Consider the following 21,200-nt stretch of genomic DNA (forward strand, 5'->3'; position numbering starts at 1 on the left):
TTTTTAAATTCTGTATTTTTGACCTAGGAAAACGTGATCATATTAGAATTTTTTTTTTTTTTTTTTTAGAATATTTTTAATATTTTATATACAATTTTTTTTTTTTTTTTTTCTCCTAAAGAGCGTGAAATTGCGATTTGTTTGATCACTTACTCTGTACTGAATTTTTAATTTCACTGATCAACGCTGCTTTTTGTGCAGGTACAACAATAAAACCTACCGTATAGATGAGATCGCCTGGAACATGACTCCTGCGTCCACCTTCAAGAAGGCAGACGGAAGCGAGATCAGCTTTGTGGACTACTATAAGAACGTAAGACCTGCTGGAAATAATGAGAACTGGGAGCCTTGAGTGCGAAACCTCAGGAAACCTGTTTTGTTTTGTTTTTCTTTTTTAATTTCGTTGTTAAATACAATTGAGAAAAAAATTCTGTAAAAAAAAAAAACCTTGGATTGTCCACAACTCGTATTGCTGATTTATCCTTGGAGTTGGTGGACACCTGACACCAACAACGATTTGCTGTTTTCAGCTCCCGTAGCGACTGTGTACAAAGAAAGATTTTGGATACTTGCCGTAAAATCTGTTTCTCGGAACCTTCTTTTGGGGACACAGGAAACCATGAGTGTAAGCTGCTGACACTATGCAGAATCAAGCTTACTCCTCCCCAGCAGTATATAGCCACCAGCTGGGAGAGAACCAACCAGTATGGGAGAAAACTGTGGGAAAGGGGTTAAAGTAGATTACCCTAAATTGAACCTACAATGGCTCAAACAGGGAGCGGGTGTCGTGTCCCCCAATGAAGGCTCAGAGAAAAAGATTTTACGGAAGGTACCCAAAATCTTCTTTTCTCCATCGCTTCATTGGGGGACACCGTAAACCATAGGACATCATAAAGCAGTCCTTAGTGTGGGGAAGAGACAGGTACTCAAAAATGTAAGGTTGGTCCACTGCTGCAGGAGGGACGTCCCTAATCCAGATTTGTGAACGCTAAAGAATAGACGAGAACCGTGTAGCACTAGGAGAAGGTGTGGACTGAAGACGAGGAAGTGACCCAACAGCCCATGAAACTCCCACTGTTGTGATCCTAAGTGGAATAGGTCTTTACCTCACTCGGTTCCTGGCAAGATCCTGATTGAAAATAGACGATGGGAGGAAAAAAGTATGAAATGCCTAGAGAAGGAAGGGAGGTAACGGCTTTACAAGGAAGGAGTGCAACCAGGCTCAGGACCCTTTGCAACCAGACATATAATAATAATAATCTTTATTTTTATATAGCGCTAACATATTCCGCAGCGCTTTACAGTTTGCACACATCATCGCTGTCCCCGATGGGGCTCACAATCTAAATTCCCTATCAGTATGTCTTTGGAATGTGAGAGGAACCCGGAGGTACCCACGCAAACCCGGAGAGAACATACAAACTCCTTGCAGATGTTGTCCTTGGTGGAATTGAATCCAGAACCCCAGCGCTGCAAGGCTGCAGTGCTGTCCACTGACCCACCGTGCTGCCCTGGTGGGAAAACGGTGGACACCTTGCTATGATTTAGTTAAACACCCTGGTTGGAGAGACCCAGCGGCCTTATAGTCTGCTGCCTCTGTGTCCTGACGCAAACTAAGGGGCTGAGAAATCTGGAGGATGAAGAAGGGCCCATGAGATGAGCAGGACTGAGAAAAGGAACATTGAGTTCAGTTCAAAGAACACCAGATTGTCTTGTTCAGTGTTCCGCTCTGGATATAAGTCACGGCTCGTGCAGATAAGGTGGACCCTGAACTTCGAAGGGTTGGTCGAAGGGAAGATTCTTGGTCTTTAAAAGTGTCCCTGGGCTGTAAGCTCCTTGTATACAGCTCTGCTAGCTGAGTAAAAGTATCCATGGACACAGCCTACCACCGATAGGCAAAGGTATTGGCTCCTCCCGGTCAGATTTGCTTCGCCCAAGGGGGGAGAAACTAGGGTACGATCTGGGGACGGACCATCGTGTTCCTTGCAATGAAAGGCAAGAGTTGTTTCAATGTCAACTGAATTTGGTGAACACGCTGAAGAAGAGGGGAAGAGGCAGGGAGATGGACACCGAAGAGACAATATCACTAGAAGGACCGAAGACTCTTCGCCAAGGTCTTTCCATGGTAAAATTCCACACACAGGTGAAATAGGCGTGATAACATCTACAAGGGAGTAGTAACAACCGCTCGTCTGAAGGGAAGGCTCTGAAGAGAAGATCCTTCCCTGTCTCTGGAGATGGAAACTACTGGTCACGTTGTAAGCAGAAAAGAACCAGCTTAAGGACGGGCTCTCACGTCCTGATAGGCAAAGTTCTCTCGGCGAATGAGATTCATCAAGAGACACAGCCTTAATGAGGTCCTTGCCTAGTATGGTGGGCCCAGGCTGCGGCATCAGATGCTTCATCTTGAGGCATATGGAAACAGTCGGTCCGTCACAGTACGAGATAGGTGATGGCCCTGGAAGGATGGAAAAAGGCGAATACCTGAATGCAGGAATGTGAAACCAGTGATACAGTTGTGCTCAGAAGTTTGCACACCAGCAGAATTTTTTATTTTCTCTTCGCCACGACAGCACCCACTGAGAGAGGGGAATCCGCCCCTAGGAACAGGAAACCCTACGGAGAGATAAAAGGGGCGGTCCCCCTCGCTCCCACAGTTTGGTTTCCTGTTCCTATGGGAATCCATGGAGAAGAGGATGCCTAGCCTGGATGCCGCTTGCGCAGTTTACCTGTGAGGACGGCAAGGGCTCCAGAGCTGGATGCAGCGTCGGGGGTCCTCTTCTCAGCTTCCCCCCTCTGCTGGCAGACACCATGAGGCCAGAACTGCAGGGGTTCCTGGCTCATGGAAATCCACCCGGACAGTCTGCAGGACCAAGCGCCGGGGTGAGGTAAGCGCTGCGCTTTGGTGAGCGCTCATGCAGCGTGGAGCTCCACTATTTCCCCGGGAGTCCAGAAGTAAACTCCGGGGTGAGGGAGGAGGTGGTGCATACAGTATGGCCGCGACCCGGAAGTGATTAGCACTTCCGGGTTCAACCGGAAGAAGATGGCGGCCCCCATGTAAAAGGACGCCGGCACAAGCACCCGGTGTCCACAATGGATTCATCGCAGAACCCTGCGATGCTTTCTGTAGAAGACACCGCATCTACCCCACGTACACGGGGCAGCAGCAGTCGCTCTAAACAGAGCGGATCCTCCAGGAAAAAAGCCGGTTCTCCACCTAAATCTCCTCGTCAATCGGTACCGTAAAAGCTTCACTGGGGTGAGTGTGCATCTACCCTCATAGGCTGACTGGTGTTCCCTTTCCTTCTATGACCTAGGGAAAGAAAACTGAAAAAACGAAGCACAAACAGTGTGCGTTATGTCTCCAGCCCCTCCCGGATAGTTACAAAAAGAGACTTTGTAAATCATGTATTGCGTCTACCTTGCGGGAGGAAGCCTCAATTAAATCAGAGGACATCAGACTCATGATTAGACAAGAGTTACAAGCCTTACAGGGTTCTGATAAAGAACCGCGTGCCAAAAGTAAAAGAGGATATGAATCCCCTATATCTGACCCATCTTCGGATAGGGAGAAAGCGGACTCTGACCTGTCCCACGAATATGTCTCCTCAGATGAGGAACAGGATACGTGCTTTCCCACTGATAGTATTGACAACTTTGTCAGGTCCGCTTGTAATACCATGGGCATTGAGGATTCTAAAGTCCCTAAGACACAGCAGGATATTATGTTTGCCGGTCTATCAGAAAAGAAAAGGCCCTCTTTTCCGGTGATAGCAGCGATAAAATCTTTAGTCAAAAAAGAGTGGGAAAGCCAGGGCCAAAGAGGATTGCCTCCATCCTCAAAAAGACGGTATCCCTTCAATGATGAAGAGTTTTCGACATGGACAAAAGCGCCAAAAGTGGACGCTGCGGTAGCATCCACATCCAAAAAATCTTTGCTGCCTGTGGAGGATTCAGGCTCATTACAGGACCCGTTAGACCGTAAAGCCGACTCACTATTAAAAAGAGCCTGGGAGTCGTGTACGGGAGCCTTTAGGCCATCTATCTCTGCTACATGCACCGCTAGGTCCATGTTGGTCTGGCTGAGTGACTTAGAGGAAGGACTTAAAAGTGGTCTTTCTAGAGACAAACTGTTGTCCTCTATACCCTTAATTAGAGGGGCTACAGCTTTTCTGGCAGATTCATCTGCCGACTCTATACGTTTGGCGGCCAAATCGGCAGGTCTCACAAATGCGGCACGTAGAGCCCTATGGCTTAAGGGCTGGAAAGGCGATCCCCAGACGAAGTCCAAATTATGTGGCCTCCCATGTCAGGGTGAGTACCTGTTTGGTACCAAACTGGACGAAATCTTAACTAAAGCGGGAGAAAGAAAGAAGGGCTTCCCTAATAATAATTACCTTCCATTCTATAGGAAAGCGTTCCGGAAGCCCATATTTAGTAAAAGAAAAGATTTTAAAAACCAAGATCGCTGGACCCCTAGAGACACCAAACAAAGGGGTGCATTCTTTGGGAAGCGCCCTTTTAAAACTGAAGACAAGCCCCGTTAGAGCAGATCTACCTGTGGGAGGTAGATTATCCTCCTTCTCAAACCAATGGAGAAGAATAACATCGAACGTTTGGGCGAATAGTCTCGTCACCTCTGGCTTAAAGTTAAAATTTGCCCGAGTCCCTTCGGACTCATTTCTATTGACTTCTTTAAAGTCACAGTCCCAACAGGAGGCATTACAGCAAGAAGTAATGAATCTTCTATCCAAAGGAGTTTTGGTGGAGGTTCCATTTCTTCAGGAGGGGAAAGGGTTCTATTCCCCGCTATTTTTGATTACAAAACCTGATGGATCATTCAGAACCATCATAAATCTTAAAAAACTGAACACCTTCTTAGAAAATCAGATCTTTAAAATGGAATCTATTCGATCCACCGTAAAACTCCTGTTTCCCCATTGCTTTATGGCGGTTCTGGACTTGAAAGATGCGTATTACCATCTACCAATCTTTAAAGAACATCAGCAGTTTCTCCGCGTAGCGGTTGTATTGAATGGATGTATACGGCACTTTCAGTATACGGCAATGCCCTTCGGACTATCAATTGCTCCAAGGGTATTCACTAAACTAATGTCAGAGGTCATGTCTTATCTAAGATTAAAAGACACCCTCATAATCCCATACTTAGACGACCTTCTAGTAGTGGGAAGATCCCCCTCACAATGTCAGCAAAGATTGTCATATGATTTCATCCTTGCAGAACTTAGGATGGTTAATAAATTGGGAAAAATCTAGGCTGATCCCGACAACTCGGCAGGTATTTTTGGGAATTATATTAGATTCCGTAAGTCAAAAATGTTTTCTCCCGGAATCTAAACAAATAACAGTTAGGAATAAAGTCCAGTCTATACTAGATAAACCTATAATCTCCCTCCGGGAAGGCATGTCCTTACTTGGCTCCTTCACGTCATGTATCCCAGCGGTTCCATGGGCCCAGTTCCACTCAAGGTGCTTACAGTATACAATTTTACATGAGGAGATAAAATTACAAAGGCGATTAGATGGTAAAATTTCCCTTTCTAATGACGTAATCCAATCCCTAACCTGGTGGCTACAACCAGATCATCTAGTTAGCGGGGTTCCCTGGGAGGTTAATGTTGTGATTTTGCTTTTTGCTCCCTCTAGTGGTTACTAGTTTTTTGACTCTGGTTTTTCTGTCATTCCTTTTATCCGCACCTGAGGTCGTTAGTTTAGGGTGTAGCTATATAAGCTCCCTGGACCTTCAGTTCTGTGCCTGGCAACGTAGTTATCAGAGCTAGTCTGCTGTGCTCTTGTCTACTGATCCTGGTTCCAGAATATATCAGCTAAGTCTACTTTTTGCTTTTGCTATTTGTTTTGGTTTTTGCATTTTTGTCCAGCTTGTTCCTGGTCTGCATCCTGACCTTTGCTGGAAGCTCTAGGGGGGCTGGTGTTCTCCCCCCGGACCGTTAGACGGTTCGGGGGTTCTTGAATTTCCAGTGTGGATTTTAATAGGGTTTTCGTTGACCATATAAGTTCCCTTTCCTTTTTTTTTGCTATTAGTTAGCGGGCCTCTCTGTGCTAAATCTGATTCATTTCTGTGTTTGTCTTTTCCTCTTACCTCACCGTTATTATTTGTGGGGGGCTTCTATCCAGCTTTGGGGTCCATTTCTCTGGAGGCAAGAAAGGTCTTTGTTTTCCTCTACTAGGGGTAGCTAGATTCTCCGGCTGGAGCGTGTCATCTAGAATCATCGTAGGAATGATCCCCGGCTACTTCTAGGGTTGGCGTTAGGAGTAGATATATGGTCAATCCAGTTACCACTGCCCTATGAGCTGGTTTTTTGTATTCCTCAGACTTCCACATTCCTCTGAGACCCTCGCCATTGGGGTCATAACAGTTTGCCAGGCCAGTATTAAATGTTTAGTGCATTGCAAAAGAGGGATTATAAGAAAGAAGATTCTGAGTTTTTTTTTTCTCCTTCCCCTTTACCTCAGAGTGGCTATGCTTGCTGCAGACATGAATGTCCAGACCTTGATTACAAGTGTGGACCAGCTGGCTACTCGTGTGCAGGGCATACAAGACTATGTTATCAGAAATCCTAGGTCTGAACCTAAAATACCGATTCCTGAACTGTTTTCCGGTGACAGATTTAAGTTTAGAAATTTCGTGAATAATTGTAAATTATTTTTGTCCCTGAGACCCTGTTCATCTGGAGACTCTGCTCAGCAAGTAAAAATTGTTATTTCGTTCTTACGGAGCGACCCTCAGGATTGGGCTTTTTCGCTGGCGCCAGGAGATCCGGCATTGGCTGATATTGATGCGTTTTTTCTGGCGCTCGGTTTGCTTTATGAGGAACCCAATCTTGAGATTCAGGCAGAAAAGGCCTTGCTGGCTATGTCGCAGGGGCAGGACGAGGCTGAAGTGTATTGCCAAAAATTTCGGAAGTGGTCCGTGCTGACACATTGGAACGAGTGTGCACTGGCCGCTAATTTCAGAAATGGCCTTTCTGAAGCCATTAAAAATGTTATGGTGGGATTTCCCATTCCCACAGGTCTGAATGATACTATGGCACTGGCTATTCAAATTGACCGGCGGTTGCGGGAGCGCAAAACCGCAAATTCCCTCATGGTGTTGTCTGAACAGACACCTAACTCGGTGCAATGTGATAGAAAAACCGCAAATTCCCTCATGGTGTTGTCTGAACAGACACCTGATTTAATGCAATGTGATAGAATCCTGACTAGAAATGAGCGGAAAATTCATAGACGCCGGAATGGCTTGTGCTACTACTGTGGTGATTCTACACATGTTATCTCAGCATGCTCTAAACGTATAGCTAAGGTTGTTAGTCCTGTCACCATTGGTAATTTGCAACCTAAATTTATTCTGTCTGTAACTCTGATTTGCTCACTGTCATCTTATCCTGTCATGGCGTTTGTAGATTCAGGTGCTGCCCTGAGTCTTATGGATCTCTCATTTGCTAAGCGCTGTGGTTTTACTCTTGAACCATTGGAAAATCCTATTCCTCTTAGGGGTATTGATGCTACGCCATTGGCAGCAAATAAACCGCAGTATTGGACTCAGGTTACCATGTGCATGACTCCTGAACACCGCGAGGTGATACGTTTCCTGGTTTTGCATAAAATGCATGATTTGGTTGTTTTGGGGCTGCCATGGTTACAGACCCATAATCCAGTCCTGGACTGGAAGGCTATGTCAGTCTCAAGTTGGGGCTGTCGTGGTATTCATGGGGATTCCCTGCCTGTGTCTATTGCTTCTTCTACGCCTTCGGAAGTTCCGGAGTATTTATCTGATTATCAGGATGTCTTCAGTGAGTCTGAATCCAGTGCATTGCCTCCTCATAGGGACTGTGACTGTGCTATAGATTTGATACCAGGCAGTAAATTTCCTAAGGGAAGACTGTTTAATCTGTCGGTACCTGAGCATACCGCTATGCGTTCATATATCAAGGAGTCTCTGGAGAAAGGACATATTCGTCCGTCTTCTTCCCCTCTTGGTGCGGGATTCTTTTTTGTGGCAAAAAAAGACGGATCTTTGAGACCCTGTATTGATTATCGGCTTTTAAATAAGATCACTGTCAAATTTCAGTATCCTTTACCGCTGTTGTCTGACTTGTTTGCCCGGATTAAAGGTGCCAAGTGGTTCACCAAGATAGACCTTCGTGGTGCGTACAACCTTGTGCGCATTAAACAAGGTGATGAATGGAAAACCGCATTCAATACGCCCGAAGGTCATTTTGAGTACTTGGTGATGCCTTTTGGGCTCTCCAATGCGCCTTCAGTTTTTCAGTCCTTTATGCATGACATATTCCGGAAGTATCTGGATAAATTTTTGATTGTTTATCTGGATGATATTTTGGTTTTTTCTGATAATTGGGATTCGCATGTGGAGCAGGTCAGGTTGGTCTTTAAAATTTTGCGTGAAAATTCTTTGTTTGTCAAGGGCTCTAAATGTCTCTTTGGTGTACAGAAGGTTCCCTTTTTGGGGTTCATTTTTTCCCCTTCTGCTGTGGAGATGGACCCAGTCAAGGTCCGAGCTATTCTTGATTGGACTCAGCCCTCGTCGGTTAAGAGTCTTCAGAAGTTCTTGGGCTTCGCTAACTTCTACCGTCGTTTTATCGCTAATTTTTCTAGCATTGTGAAACCTTTGACGGATATGACCAAGAAGGGCTCCGATGTAGCTAACTGGGCTCCTGCTGCCGTGGAGGCTTTCCAGGAGTTGAAACGCCGGTTTACTTCGGCGCCTGTTTTGTGCCAGCCTGATGTCTCGCTTCCCTTTCAGGTTGAGGTGGATGCTTCAGAGATTGGAGCAGGGGCCGTTTTGTCGCAGAGAGGCCCTGGTTGCTCTGTTATGAAACCTTGTGCCTTTTTCTCTAGGAAGTTTTCGCCTGCTGAGCGAAATTATGATGTGGGCAATCGGGAGTTGTTGGCCATGAAATGGGCATTTGAGGAGTGGCGTCATTGGCTCGAGGGTGCTAAGCATCGTGTTGTGGTCCTGACTGATCACAAAAATCTGATGTATCTCGAGTCTGCTAAACGCCTTAATCCGAGACAGGCCCGCTGGTCATTGTTTTTCTCCCGCTTTGATTTTGTTGTCTCGTATTTACCAGGATCAAAGAATGTGAAGGCCGATGCTCTTTCTAGGAGCTTTGTGCCTGATGCTCCTGGAGTCGCTGACCCTGTTGGTATTCTTAAAGATGGAGTTATCTTGTCAGCTATTTCTCCGGATCTGCGACGTGTGTTGCAGAGATTTCAGGCTGATAGGCCTGAGTCTTGTCCATCTGACAGACTGTTTGTCCCGGATAAGTGGACCAGCAGAGTCATTTCCGAGGTTCATTCCTCGGTGTTGGCAGGTCACCCGGGAATTTTTGGCACCAGAGATCTGGTGGCCAGGTCCTTTTGGTGGCCTTCCTTGTCAAGGGATGTGCGGTCATTTGTGCAGTCCTGTGGGATTTGTGCTCGAGCTAAGCCTTGCTGTTCTCGTGCCAGCGGGTTGCTCTTGCCCTTGCCCGTCCCGAAGAGACCTTGGACACATATCTCCATGGATTTCATTTCTGATCTTCCGCTATCTCAGGGCATGTCCGTTATCTGGGTGATATGTGATCGCTTCTCCAAAATGGTCCATTTGGTTCCTTTGCCTAAGCTGCCTTCCTCTTCCGATCTGGTTCCTGTGTTTTTCCAGAACGTGGTTCGTTTGCACGGCATCCCTGAGAATATTGTGTCTGACAGAGGATCCCAGTTCGTTTCCAGGTTCTGGCGATCCTTTTGTGGTAGGATGGGCATTGATTTGTCGTTTTCGTCTGCTTTCCATCCTCAGACTAATGGACAGACGGAGCGAACCAATCAGACTTTGGAGGCTTATTTGAGGTGTTTTGTCTCTGCTGATCAAGACGATTGGGTGACATTCTTACCGTTGGCTGAGTTTGCACTTAATAATCGGGCTAGTTCCGCCACCTTGGTTTCGCCTTTTTTCTGCAACTCTGGTTTCCATCCTCGCTTTTCTTCGGGTCATGTGGAACCTTCTGACTGTCCTGGGGTGGATTCTGTGGTGGATAGGTTGCAGCGGATCTGGAATCATGTGGTGGACAACTTGAAATTGTCACAGGAGAAGGCTCAGCGCTTTGCCAACCGCCGCCGCGGTGTAGGTCCCCGACTACGCGTTGGGGATTTGGTATGGCTTTCTTCCCGCTTTGTTCCTATGAAGGTCTCCTCTCCCAAATTTAAACCTCGTTTTATTGGGCCTTACAAGATATTGGAAATCCTTAATCCTGTATCTTTTCGTCTGGATCTTCCTGTGTCATTTGCTATTCACAATGTATTTCATAGGTCCTTGTTGCGGCGGTACATTGTGCCTGTAGTTCCTTCTGCTGAGCCTCCTGCTCCGGTGTTGGTTGAGGGCGAGTTGGAGTACGTGGTGGAGAAGATCTTGGATTCTCGCCTCTCCAGGCGGAGGCTTCAGTACTTGGTCAAGTGGAAGGGCTATGGTCAGGAGGATAATTCCTGGGTGGTCGCCTCTGATGTTCATGCGGCCGATTTAGTTCGTGCCTTTCATGCCGCTCATCCTGATCGCCCTGGTGGGCGTGGTGAGGGTTCGGTGACCCCTCACTAAGGGGGGGGTACTGTTGTGATTTTGCTTTTTGCTCCCTCTAGTGGTTACTAGTTTTTTGACTCTGGTTTTTCTGTCATTCCTTTTATCCGCACCTGAGGTCGTTAGTTTAGGGTGTAGCTATATAAGCTCCCTGGACCTTCAGTTCTGTGCCTGGCAACGTAGTTATCAGAGCTAGTCTGCTGTGCTCTTGTCTACTGATCCTGGTTCCAGAATATATCAGCTAAGTCTACTTTTTGCTTTTGCTATTTGTTTTGGTTTTTGCATTTTTGTCCAGCTTGTTCCTGGTCTGCATCCTGACCTTTGCTGGAAGCTCTAGGGGGGCTGGTGTTCTCCCCCCGGACCGTTAGACGGTTCGGGGGTTCTTGAATTTCCAGTGTGGATTTTAATAGGGTTTTCGTTGACCATATAAGTTCCCTTTCCTTTTTTTGCTATTAGTTAGCGGGCCTCTCTGTGCTAAATCTGATTCATTTCTGTGTTTGTCTTTTCCTCTTACCTCACCGTTATTATTTGTGGGGGGCTTCTATCCAGCTTTGGGGTCCATTTCTCTGGAGGCAAGAAAGGTCTTTGTTTTCCTCTACTAGGGGTAGCTAGATTCTCCGGCTGGAGCGTGTCATCTAGAATCATCGTAGGAATGATCCCCGGCTACTTCTAGGGTTGGCGTTAGGAGTAGATATATGGTCAATCCAGTTACCACTGCCCTATGAGCTGGTTTTTTGTATTCCTCAGACTTCCACATTCCTCTGAGACCCTCGCCATTGGGGTCATAACAGGTTAAACCCTCAAACATAATATTTACAGATGCCAGCCCTCATGGTTGGGGGGCACACTTGGGGGACCAGGTTGTCCAGGGGCTGTGGTCGGTTACGGAATTGGACGACTCGTCTAATCAAAAAGAACTAAAAGCCATCTATCATGCCCTATGTGAATTCCTCCCACAGTTGCACGGAACACATACCAGGGTACTCTCAGACAACATGACATCAGTGGCTTACGTCAACCATCAAGGCGGAACGAGATCAGGCACTCTCATGTCTATAACCGAAAACATCTTGACTTTAGCCGAAAATCATCTTCTGTCCTTATCAGCACTACATGTCCGAGGGATAGACAATGCAAAAGCAGACTTCCTCAGTCATACCCTCCATCAGGGGGAGTGGGTGTTAAATCATTGGATATTCAAAATGATAACTGTAAAATGGGGAATACCCGACATAGATCTCTTTGCTACAAGAGACAACAGGCAAGTAAAAACATTCGCCTCAATGTTCCGAACCGACAACCCCGATGTCCTCGACGCACTCCAGATTCCGTGGACGTTTCGGAAAGCATATGCCTTTCCCCCGATGATTCTTCTTCCAACAGTAATCAGGAAGATAAGCGAGGACAGAGCGAATATAATCTTAATTGCCCCGTTCTGGCCAAAGAGACCATGGTTTTCCCTGCTCAGAGCCATGTCCATCTCGGATCCATGGATTCTCCCAGAGAATCAAGATCTGCTTTTCCAGGGGCCCTTCAACCACCCTCATGTGAAGGGTCTACGGTTGACAGCCTGGGATTTGAGAGGCAGCTGTTAAAACTAAGGGGCTTCTCTGATAAAGTAATTGATACCCTATTGCTGAGTAGGAAAAGATCCACTACATCGATCTATGTAAAAGTATGGAAAAAATTTTTAAGCCTCTATCCCTCAGCCCTGTCAAAGGAAATTCCAGTCTCTTATTCTTGAATTTCTCCAAAGAGGACGTGATTTAGGCCTTTCAGTTAACACCTTAAGAGTGCAAGTTTCTGCGCTAGGGGCTTTGTATAGTCACAACGTTGCGGGAGATAGGTGGGTATCCAGATTCATTTCAGCCTGCCAGAGAACGGAACCAGTCCATATTCCCCACTCACCTCCTTGGGATGTTAATCTGGTCCTTGAAGCCTTAACAGATCACCCATTTGAGCCTCTACATTCTGCTCACATTAAACATGTCTCCCTCAAAACTGCTCTTCTTGTCGCCTTAGTATCGGCAAGAAGGGTCAGTGACATACAAGCACTATCAGTAGATCCTCCATTTATGTCAATATTGCCAGATAGGATTGTCCTAAAGACGGACCCTTCCTACTTGCCTAAAATGTGTACTAAATTCCATAGATCTCAAGAAATTCTGCTTCCTACCTTCTATAATAACCCTACAAATCAGGAAGAAGAGAAGTACCATACTTTAGATGTGAGAAGGGCTGTGATAACCTATCTAGACAGGACTAGTCCCTGGAGGAAGAGCAGGGCTCTTTGTTTCCTTCCAGGGTCAAAGGAAAGGAGCTGGTGTTACGAAAGGCACATTATCCCGATGGATTCGGGAGGCGATATACCTGGCCTATTCGTCTAAAGGGGAAGATCCACCTGAGACTGTAAAGGCACACTCCACCCGGGCGGTAGCATCATCTTGGGCTGAACGAGCAGAGGTTCCAATAGAACTCATATGTAAGGCCGCAACCTGGTCGTCTCCTACTACCTTCTATAGTCACTATAGACTAGATTTATCTGCCTCCACTGACCTGTGTTTCGGTAGATCAGTTCTTAACACGATAATCCCCCCCAAATAACTATCTCTGAAAGTCTCTCAGTGGGTGCTGTCGTGGCGAAGAGAAAACACCGGATTACGTACCGGTAATGCTCTTTTATAGAGCCACGACAGCACCCCTTCACTTCCCTCCCTTATATATTAGTTTGCATATGAGCACGGATAAGGGTGATTGGTTCTTGTAAATATTAGTAGTTAAGATAAAATGATAATATAGAATTGCCTACTAATACTGGTGGGCGGTTCATCGCAATCTCTGTAACCCAAACTGTGGGAGCGAGGGGGACTGCCCCTTTTATCTCTCCGTAGGGTTTCCTGTTCCTGGGGGCGGATCCCCTCTCTCAGTGGGTGCTGTCGTGGCTCTATAAAAGAGCATTACCGGTACGTAATCCGGTGTTTCTTGGCCTTTTTTCAGAGAATATGAATGATGACACCAAAACTTTTCCTCCACTCATGGTCAGTGGTTGGGTGAAGCCATTTACTGTGAGACTGTGGTTTCTCTTTTTAAATCATGATGACAACACAAAACATCCAAATGACCCTGACCAAAAGTTCACATACCCCATTTCTTATTACTGTGTGTTGCCCCCTCTAACATCAATGATAGCTTGAAGTCTTTTGTGGTAGTTGTGGATGAGGTTCTTTATTTTCTCAGATGGTAAAGCTGCCCACTCTTATTGGCAAAAAGCCTCCAGTTCCTGTAAATGGATGATGATGGAGCAGAGGGGATCCAGACGTGGAGCTGGATTGTGCTCGCTTCCTGGGCCTATGTGAGGTCTGTCATGACTGCATGCTTCTGAAACTTGTAGGGAAATGATCAGAGCTGCAGGGACGGAGGATTAATCAGTCAGATGTGTGGAGACCTCTGCCAACGACTAAGATACCTTGGTCAGGTCTCTACTACGAGAGATCGGGAGGAAACCTACTTGGAGGAGGGGGGTACGCTGTTATCCCTGGCGGTGGGGGGTTCCTGAGAGACTTTCATGTTTGGGTTCCTGCAGTCAATGCAAGGACCAATTCCATAAAGACACTAATAGTCTTAGTGTGAGGGGAGACATAAACTTAACCCATAAACTCCCTGGGGAGACATGTCCTGTAGTCTCTATGGTATGGGAATGATATGTCCATAAACTCTACGGTGTTGGAAACAGATGTTCTGTGGCCATTGTCGTGAGCCCGCACTGGAGAGACAGTAAAAACTTCCGTGATTAGCTGGGAAAAAAAAAAAAAAAGAAACGAGGAAGTTTCCGCCACTCTGGCTAACTTGCGTGGCCTAATCGGAGAATGGAACTAGGCTGAAGCTGGGGCCTAAATGTGGAAATTGCTTTGTCGGACAAAAATAAACGGGTGTCTATCTTGAAAAAAAAAAGAAGAAAAAAAAGGCCAAGAAGGGACGGGAATAAACTGGGGCGCTATCCAGCAGTAGGGCGCCTGTGCCACATCTTTTATCAACATTTTCCTTTTGGTCCTGTGGAGCCCTCGCCGCCATGAAGTGACTGGAAGGGAGAGGTAACTGGTTCCAGATGTGGTCCCGACTCCTACTTCATTGTTTTGAAGACTGCATCAGGAATTCCTGGGTGAGGGGGTCGCTGGAATGGGTACGTCTTCCCTCCCACACAGTCATGGTCCCAGAAGGTGCCAACCATGGATGATGGGAGGGAGGCTAGGGGGGGACACTGGGGCCGAAAGGCAGGACACTCCACCACGAGCCGCCCCGAGACACTTGTGAAGTGTTAGGGGGAATAGGGTCTCGCCTCTCAGACTAGAGAGGGGACGATGTGGATGCCGCCACACTGTTCTATCTGTCCCCTAGTTGGGAAACTGTGAGAATTTACACACTGTTACAAGGTGTATCTGAAAGAAAAAGGGAAACTGTTAGTAAAACAAAAGATGGTAGAGACTGGTCTGAACATGGACCCGTGTCTGACTTCCTTGGACACTAACCAAAACTGGTTAGTTCTCTGGGTGGGTGTAGCCTGATGGGGAGGAGTTGGCCTTTTTTTCTGCCTAGTGTCAGCCACCCAGTGGCAGCAGCATACAGCCATGCTTTCCTGTGTCTCCCAATAAAGGAGTCACGACCCAACATTTTATCTTAATTAACCAGACCTTTATTTCTCCTTCACCTCATTGGGGGACACAGACCGTGGGTGTTATGCTGCTGCCACTAGGAGGACACTAAGTTGAAACAGAGTTCTCTCCTCCCCTGCAGTATACACCCTCCTGCTGGCTCCCAGAGAACCAGTTCTTGCTTAGTGTCTGTAGGAGGCACTTGGGTCTGGTTCAGACCCCAACGTTCTTATTTAATTTTTACTTTTCTGTAAACTTTTATTTTTTAATTAACGGAGTGAAGGGGGTGACTGTTCCTTTCAAGGCTCCGATCTCCCCCGAATCAACAGGCGAGAACGCGGAGAGTTCCTCCCCGTACCTTCTCCTGCGACGTGGGGTGCCTGAGCTCACTTCAGGGGCGACGGTTCCTTCACGGTCCCGATCTCCCCACACCAGCAAAAGGCTAGCACATAGTGTCGCCTCTATGTATCCTCTCCTGGAGCCAGGCCTAATGCCGGACATTCTGCCCTGTTCCATGGACAACAGAGGGCCCACTATGGCATCCGTGCAGCCCCCACTGCATCACCACTGACTGAAAGCGGATGGTGGAAGGAGGCAGAAAGTCCCTCTCCACCCCCCTGACTATGGGGGTGGGGGGGGAGAATCCAAAGACCAGCCACAATGCAACAGATCTGCACCAGCTCTGCTACATCACCTCAAAATGTGAGAATGACTGCGGCTGGCACCATCTGGTCGCATAGACGGGGTCCTGGTCCCTGGGGGAGCGGTGTCACGGCGTCCAGCGGAGTTTTACACCGCTTTATTCATCTATCTGTTTGCGCTGTGGGCGGCGTTCATTTCTGGCAGGCTTCACAAATTTAGTCCCCAGCTTCTAGCCGGCCCAGGCCGTGTTTTTCATGGCTCCGCCCACCGCAGCCGGCGCTACCTACACTTCTGACGCTTCTCGTCCTAAACGAGAGGCGCCCCTCCTGCTCTTGGCGGCCATCTTTCTACACCTCAGGAACGGAGCCGGCCTCCTGACAGCGGTGACAGTAACAGCATCGCTGACAGAAGCGCTGCGAGCCGTGAGGACACCGACACCTTCTCTGGGGACACAAGAGCAGGACCTGGGTAAGCTGAATCCTCCGGAACTGACAGCTTAACACCTGAGGTAACGCGCTGGTCGCAAAAATGTAGTCCCCGGCTTCGTCCGAGGTGTAAGTCCCTCTCTACCTCCCTATTAAAAGGATGGCGGATTGAGGGTGACCCCTTTCTCCCTGTACCATGGTCCTAGACCAGCAGTGGCACTGGACAGGCGGTCTGCGGCGACGCTGGCAGGGGGGCTTACTCTGGCAGCGAGGACGCATTTCTGGGGCCAACTCACAGGGGCGACAGTTTAAAACGACTCTGCATGCAGTTTCCTTAAAGGCGCCATGACGTCACGGTCCAAGCTCCCAAAGGGTCCAGTAAGACTATTAGTTTTATCCAACTTGCAAAACCTCAAATGCGTTCAGGAGCCCTCCATCGCCCCAATGCCAGTGTACCTAGTTCCCCTGAGGGGCTTCGTCAATGAAGCAATCCGTGGCTTGTCTGGCCAAAAGAGATTTAATTCCTCTGTGGATCGGAGCGTTTAGCAGGTCTGATATAACTGGATCCTCTCCTACACTGGAGTCATAGGCTAGCAGGGGCCCCAAGCATTCTAGAACCGTACAAGCGTCTAGAAATTGGATCCGTGGTACAGTTACCCAAGCAATCTCGGGCCTTGGCGTCCGTGAGCTCTGTTTCTCGCTCTCCCTCACCAGTGATTTGCAGAACGAGACTAAGTTTGAATTGTTTCCCGGATCTGCACTCACCAGAGTTCCAGAAAATGAGGGACTCTCTTATTGAGCCCATCAATCAGACTCTAAAGGTTGACGAGGATTGCGGCTCTGTCCCAGAACACACAGTGCCCTTCAAGAGGACTAATCGCTCTCATAACAGCGTTTACCATTCACCCGGAGGTCTGGGTTATACTTAACCAGCGCTGAGAGCAACCTGTTAAACGTCTGAAGGGTCAGCACCCTCTTGAGGCGTGGTACGCCCCTGTTTTGATCTGTGGAAAGATTGAGCTGAATCTCCTGCGGTGAACCCACCAGTATTCGTTTCGGTGTTCAGAATCCTATCCTGGCCGGATGGATCATCACCCACAGACTGTCAGAGACTGACTCGCTCCGTCTTTGAGACCTCTGGTTCAGCACTATCCATCGTATGCCGCGGCAGGGGTAGCTAAAGCCATGGTATCCTGGTCGCCTTTTTGGAGGCGGCTAGCTGCGCTGCACTATCCGCGGCGGATGCCATCACGTTCAGAAGGTGTTTCTTTTTTTTTATGGCTCATTGAATAGATAACGGACTCTGTGTGCAAAAAAAAAATAAAAAATCCTTTTTCGGACACCATAGATTTACGAGGGGCTCAAGGTGTTCTACTCTAATCTGTTTGACGTTCGCTCAGTACTTTGGCTGTATGGGGTCCTCGGATCAAAATCCCACCTTAGTTTATCAGACCTGCAGCACCATTGGGCAACAGCCCTGGGTAAGTGCTCTAACCCTGAGGCACGGTTGTTTATTCCTGCAAAGGATTCATGAGATTAACAGGTCATGGGGTATTCTGTCTTGCAGCCTCATTTTACTGAGGCTGGAATCTAGACTACACTATACTTCCCCCCTCCCCCAGTGTGGTCTTTGTCGCTGACGCAGACCATGGCATCACTGACCACAGCGATACAATCCCTTCATTATCCTTCCTCTATCAGTCAGGGTCTTCACCAGCCTGACTGGGATAATTCATCCATCTCTAATGCAGCACGTTGTTTCAGTGGTTAGTACTACAGTCTTGCAATCTGAAGTCTTGGCATCAGATCCTACCAAAGGATCATGGTCACTCGTCGATAAGAGGGACGCGTCTAACATCCATCGACAACGGGATGTTTTTTCCTACATGTTCGAATTTCCCCTCTCTAAACAATCCTGTGCTTCGCCATTCCCAAACAGCATTTTCAGTTCACATCGTGCTCTCGAGAGTGCAAGATGGACATGACAGCCGTCATGACCTTCGAGGCATGATCTTTCTGCCCTACTCAGACGACCTTCTCATCAGGGGTCTTTGCATCTCTGGCGATACTCTTCCTCCCCTGAGCTCGTGGATAAATGTATACAGGCTCCCCTCGTTCCAGCCCAGTGGATATCCTTTTAAGGAATGACCCTGGATGCCTCCGAGGGTTAGTGATTCCCCCTCAACACAAAGTCAGAGCCTTTTCTAACACAGAGCCCACGCACTTAACTACTCACTCCATCATTCTATCTGGTTTGCTGTGACGCCACTGGGGCAAAATGGTGACAGCAATGGAAATGGTCTTTTTCGTTCAGCTGACTCTCCGTCCCCTGCAGCATGAACCTGTTTTCTTCCTTGATCACCGATGCTGCATGCTCCGGCGGATCAGGCAGCCTCTCGGGTGATGGACATTGAGGCCTTCTCTCTTCCAGAGGAAATATTTTCTCCCGGTTTAATGGCTAGTGGTGTCTACCGATGTCAGTCTCCTTGACTGGGGAGTAGTCTTAGGCACCTCATGGCTCAGGGGCGCTGATCAACTCGGGAGTCGAGCCTTCCGATTAATGTCTGGGAAATCCTAGCAATCAGGATAGCCCTGCAACAGTTCCAATATCTCCTGCCGAGTCACCCCATCCGAATTCTATCCGATAAAGCCACAGCTGTTGCATGTATCAGTCATTAAAGGGGTTACCCACAGCAGGGTGGCCATGCATGAGGTAGCCCATATTGCCCAATGGGCAGATAGGAACCGCTCAGTAATTTCAGCAGTCCATATCCCAGGCGGCAGTTTTTTCGTAGCTTTCAAGGTCTCGCCTTGGGACAATGGAAGGCCTTTCGACAGAAATGTATTCATTTAAGGACTCCGGGCGTGGATCGGATGGCTTCAAGATTGCGCGCCAAGGTATTCCACTTCAGAGCTCGGTCTTGGGATCTATAGACCATCAAGGAGCATACACGAGTCTCTCCGCGGCTTCATCTTCAGCACGTGCTTTTTTTTCCCGCTTTAATTTACTTCCGAGAGTCTTAAGGATTACTGGAATCCCCTCTGCTCAGGTCTACCTGATCGCCCAGGTTAGGACACACTTGGCGTGATATGCAGATTGAGTGCAGATAGTCGTCGATGTCCTATGGCGACGGCCGGATCATCTAAATCTGCTCTGCCAGCGGCCGTTTTTTGTCAGGACGTCCTCATGTCTTCTCTGTTCCCTCCAATTTGGGAAATTCTCCAGACTGGTCTGGAATCAGATTTGGCGCTCAGCTTTTTTTTTTTCTCTCTCTTTCCCTCCCTCTCTCAAAGGCCAGATCTTGTCCTTATCTGTTTTATTCCAGCGCAGAATTACTTCCAATCTGTAAGGCTAGTTTCACATTTGCGTTTAAAAACGCAAACGCAGGTGGTGAAAAAAACGCATGTAAACGCGTGCAAATGCTGCGTTTTTTAGACGCATGCGTTTTCTCATGCGGTAAAAAAAACCGCGGCGTTTTGACGCGTTTACATGCGTTTTTTCCTGCGTTTGCGTTTTTGAAACGCATACTGAGAAGTGTGACAGCGGCCTCCCGGGATCGGGTCGGCGATCTTCACTCCAAAGTCGGGTTTCGTGTGTGTGTGTGTGTGTATATATATATATATATATATATATATATATATATATATATATATATATATATATATATATATATATATATATATATATATATATAATATTTTACTTCAGCGCGATATAGCAGAAAAGCTATAATCATCTGTGCCTTTACAGCCTTTTACTAGGCACTGCTCCTAATAGCCCGATTCCTACTCCACACTGATGAGGGGCAAACACCCCGAAACAGCTGTCTGTGGATGGATACCATGCTTGGCATAGGTGGTTTTCCTGTATTGGATGTTTTCCTTTATTGGATGCTGCCCTTCCCGTGGTTGTTCCTTCCCGGAGAAAGGTCTGGCTATTCACTGCTTGCGTTGATAAACACGTGATGGTGTCTCCGCAGCTATCCTACATGCATCCCATGGTCTGTGTCCCCCAATGAGGCGTAGGGGAAATAGGGATTTTTGTGTACTAACCGTAAAATCTTTCTCCGAGCCAATCATTGGGGGACACAGCACCCACCCTGTTAATCTTTTGGATTGCGCTTGGTTTTTCTTTAATCTGATATGAAGTTTATGACCTCCTACTGCTTTTGCACCGAACTGGTTCTCTGGGAGCCAGCAGGAGGGTGTGTATTGCAGAGGAGGAGCTAACTTTTTGTTTCAACTTGGTGTCCTCCTAGTGGCAGCAGCATAACACCCATGGTCTGTGTACCCCAATGATTGGCTCGGAGAAAAGGATTTTACGGTGAGTACACAAAAATCCCTATTTTCAGTTAGCCAGGAGTCACTGACTGTTATCTACATGTTGACTTTTGAATTTTTCTTTCTGGTTCGTCAAGAAAACAGACTTTTGGTAACATTATCCTGTAATACTGACTTGTAAGTTGAAACTTGATGTAACGTATTGTGCTGTTATCCTGGGCAACTATAGGCGCATAATAATTGAACAATAATGTTTGCTGAAATGTTGATTACACATTGTCCAGGCCAGCTGGCTTGTTGACTTGCAAAACAGGAGGAAAAACTGTGCAAATAGATGAAATAATTAAACAATGCGAGTTGACCATGTCACCATTCTTCCCCTTTACCTCTGGATGTTTGAAGGACAGTTGTTAACTATAAAGAGGACATAAGCGCCTCTATAAGATATATCTTCGTAAACAGATATACATCCAGACAGCCAAGAGATCCGAAGAACCAGAAACTCTCTACAGGACAGCAGCCAGGACATCATGGCTCCATCACGAGGGACACAGATTTGACATTCTTCTGGATGTCAGCTTAGAGGACCCCGGC

General features: G+C 47.3%; 1 protein-coding gene across 4 annotated transcripts in view; it reads left to right on the forward strand.

Moving 5' to 3' along the window:
- Positions 1 to 21,200, forward strand: part of LOC143789275 (piwi-like protein 1) — a 108,418-nt gene that overhangs the window by 45,073 nt on the left and 42,145 nt on the right. For all 4 annotated transcript variants that reach the window (XM_077278980.1, XM_077278979.1, XM_077278982.1 and 1 more), the window contains one exon: positions 202 to 313. In XM_077278980.1, the coding sequence (XP_077135095.1) occupies positions 202 to 313 (112 nt within the window). The remainder of the gene's footprint in view (positions 1 to 201; positions 314 to 21,200) is intronic.

Source organism: Ranitomeya variabilis, unplaced genomic scaffold (assembly GCF_051348905.1).
Source record: "Ranitomeya variabilis isolate aRanVar5 unplaced genomic scaffold, aRanVar5.hap1 Scaffold_159, whole genome shotgun sequence".
NCBI classification, from domain to species: Eukaryota; Metazoa; Chordata; class Amphibia; order Anura; family Dendrobatidae; genus Ranitomeya; species Ranitomeya variabilis.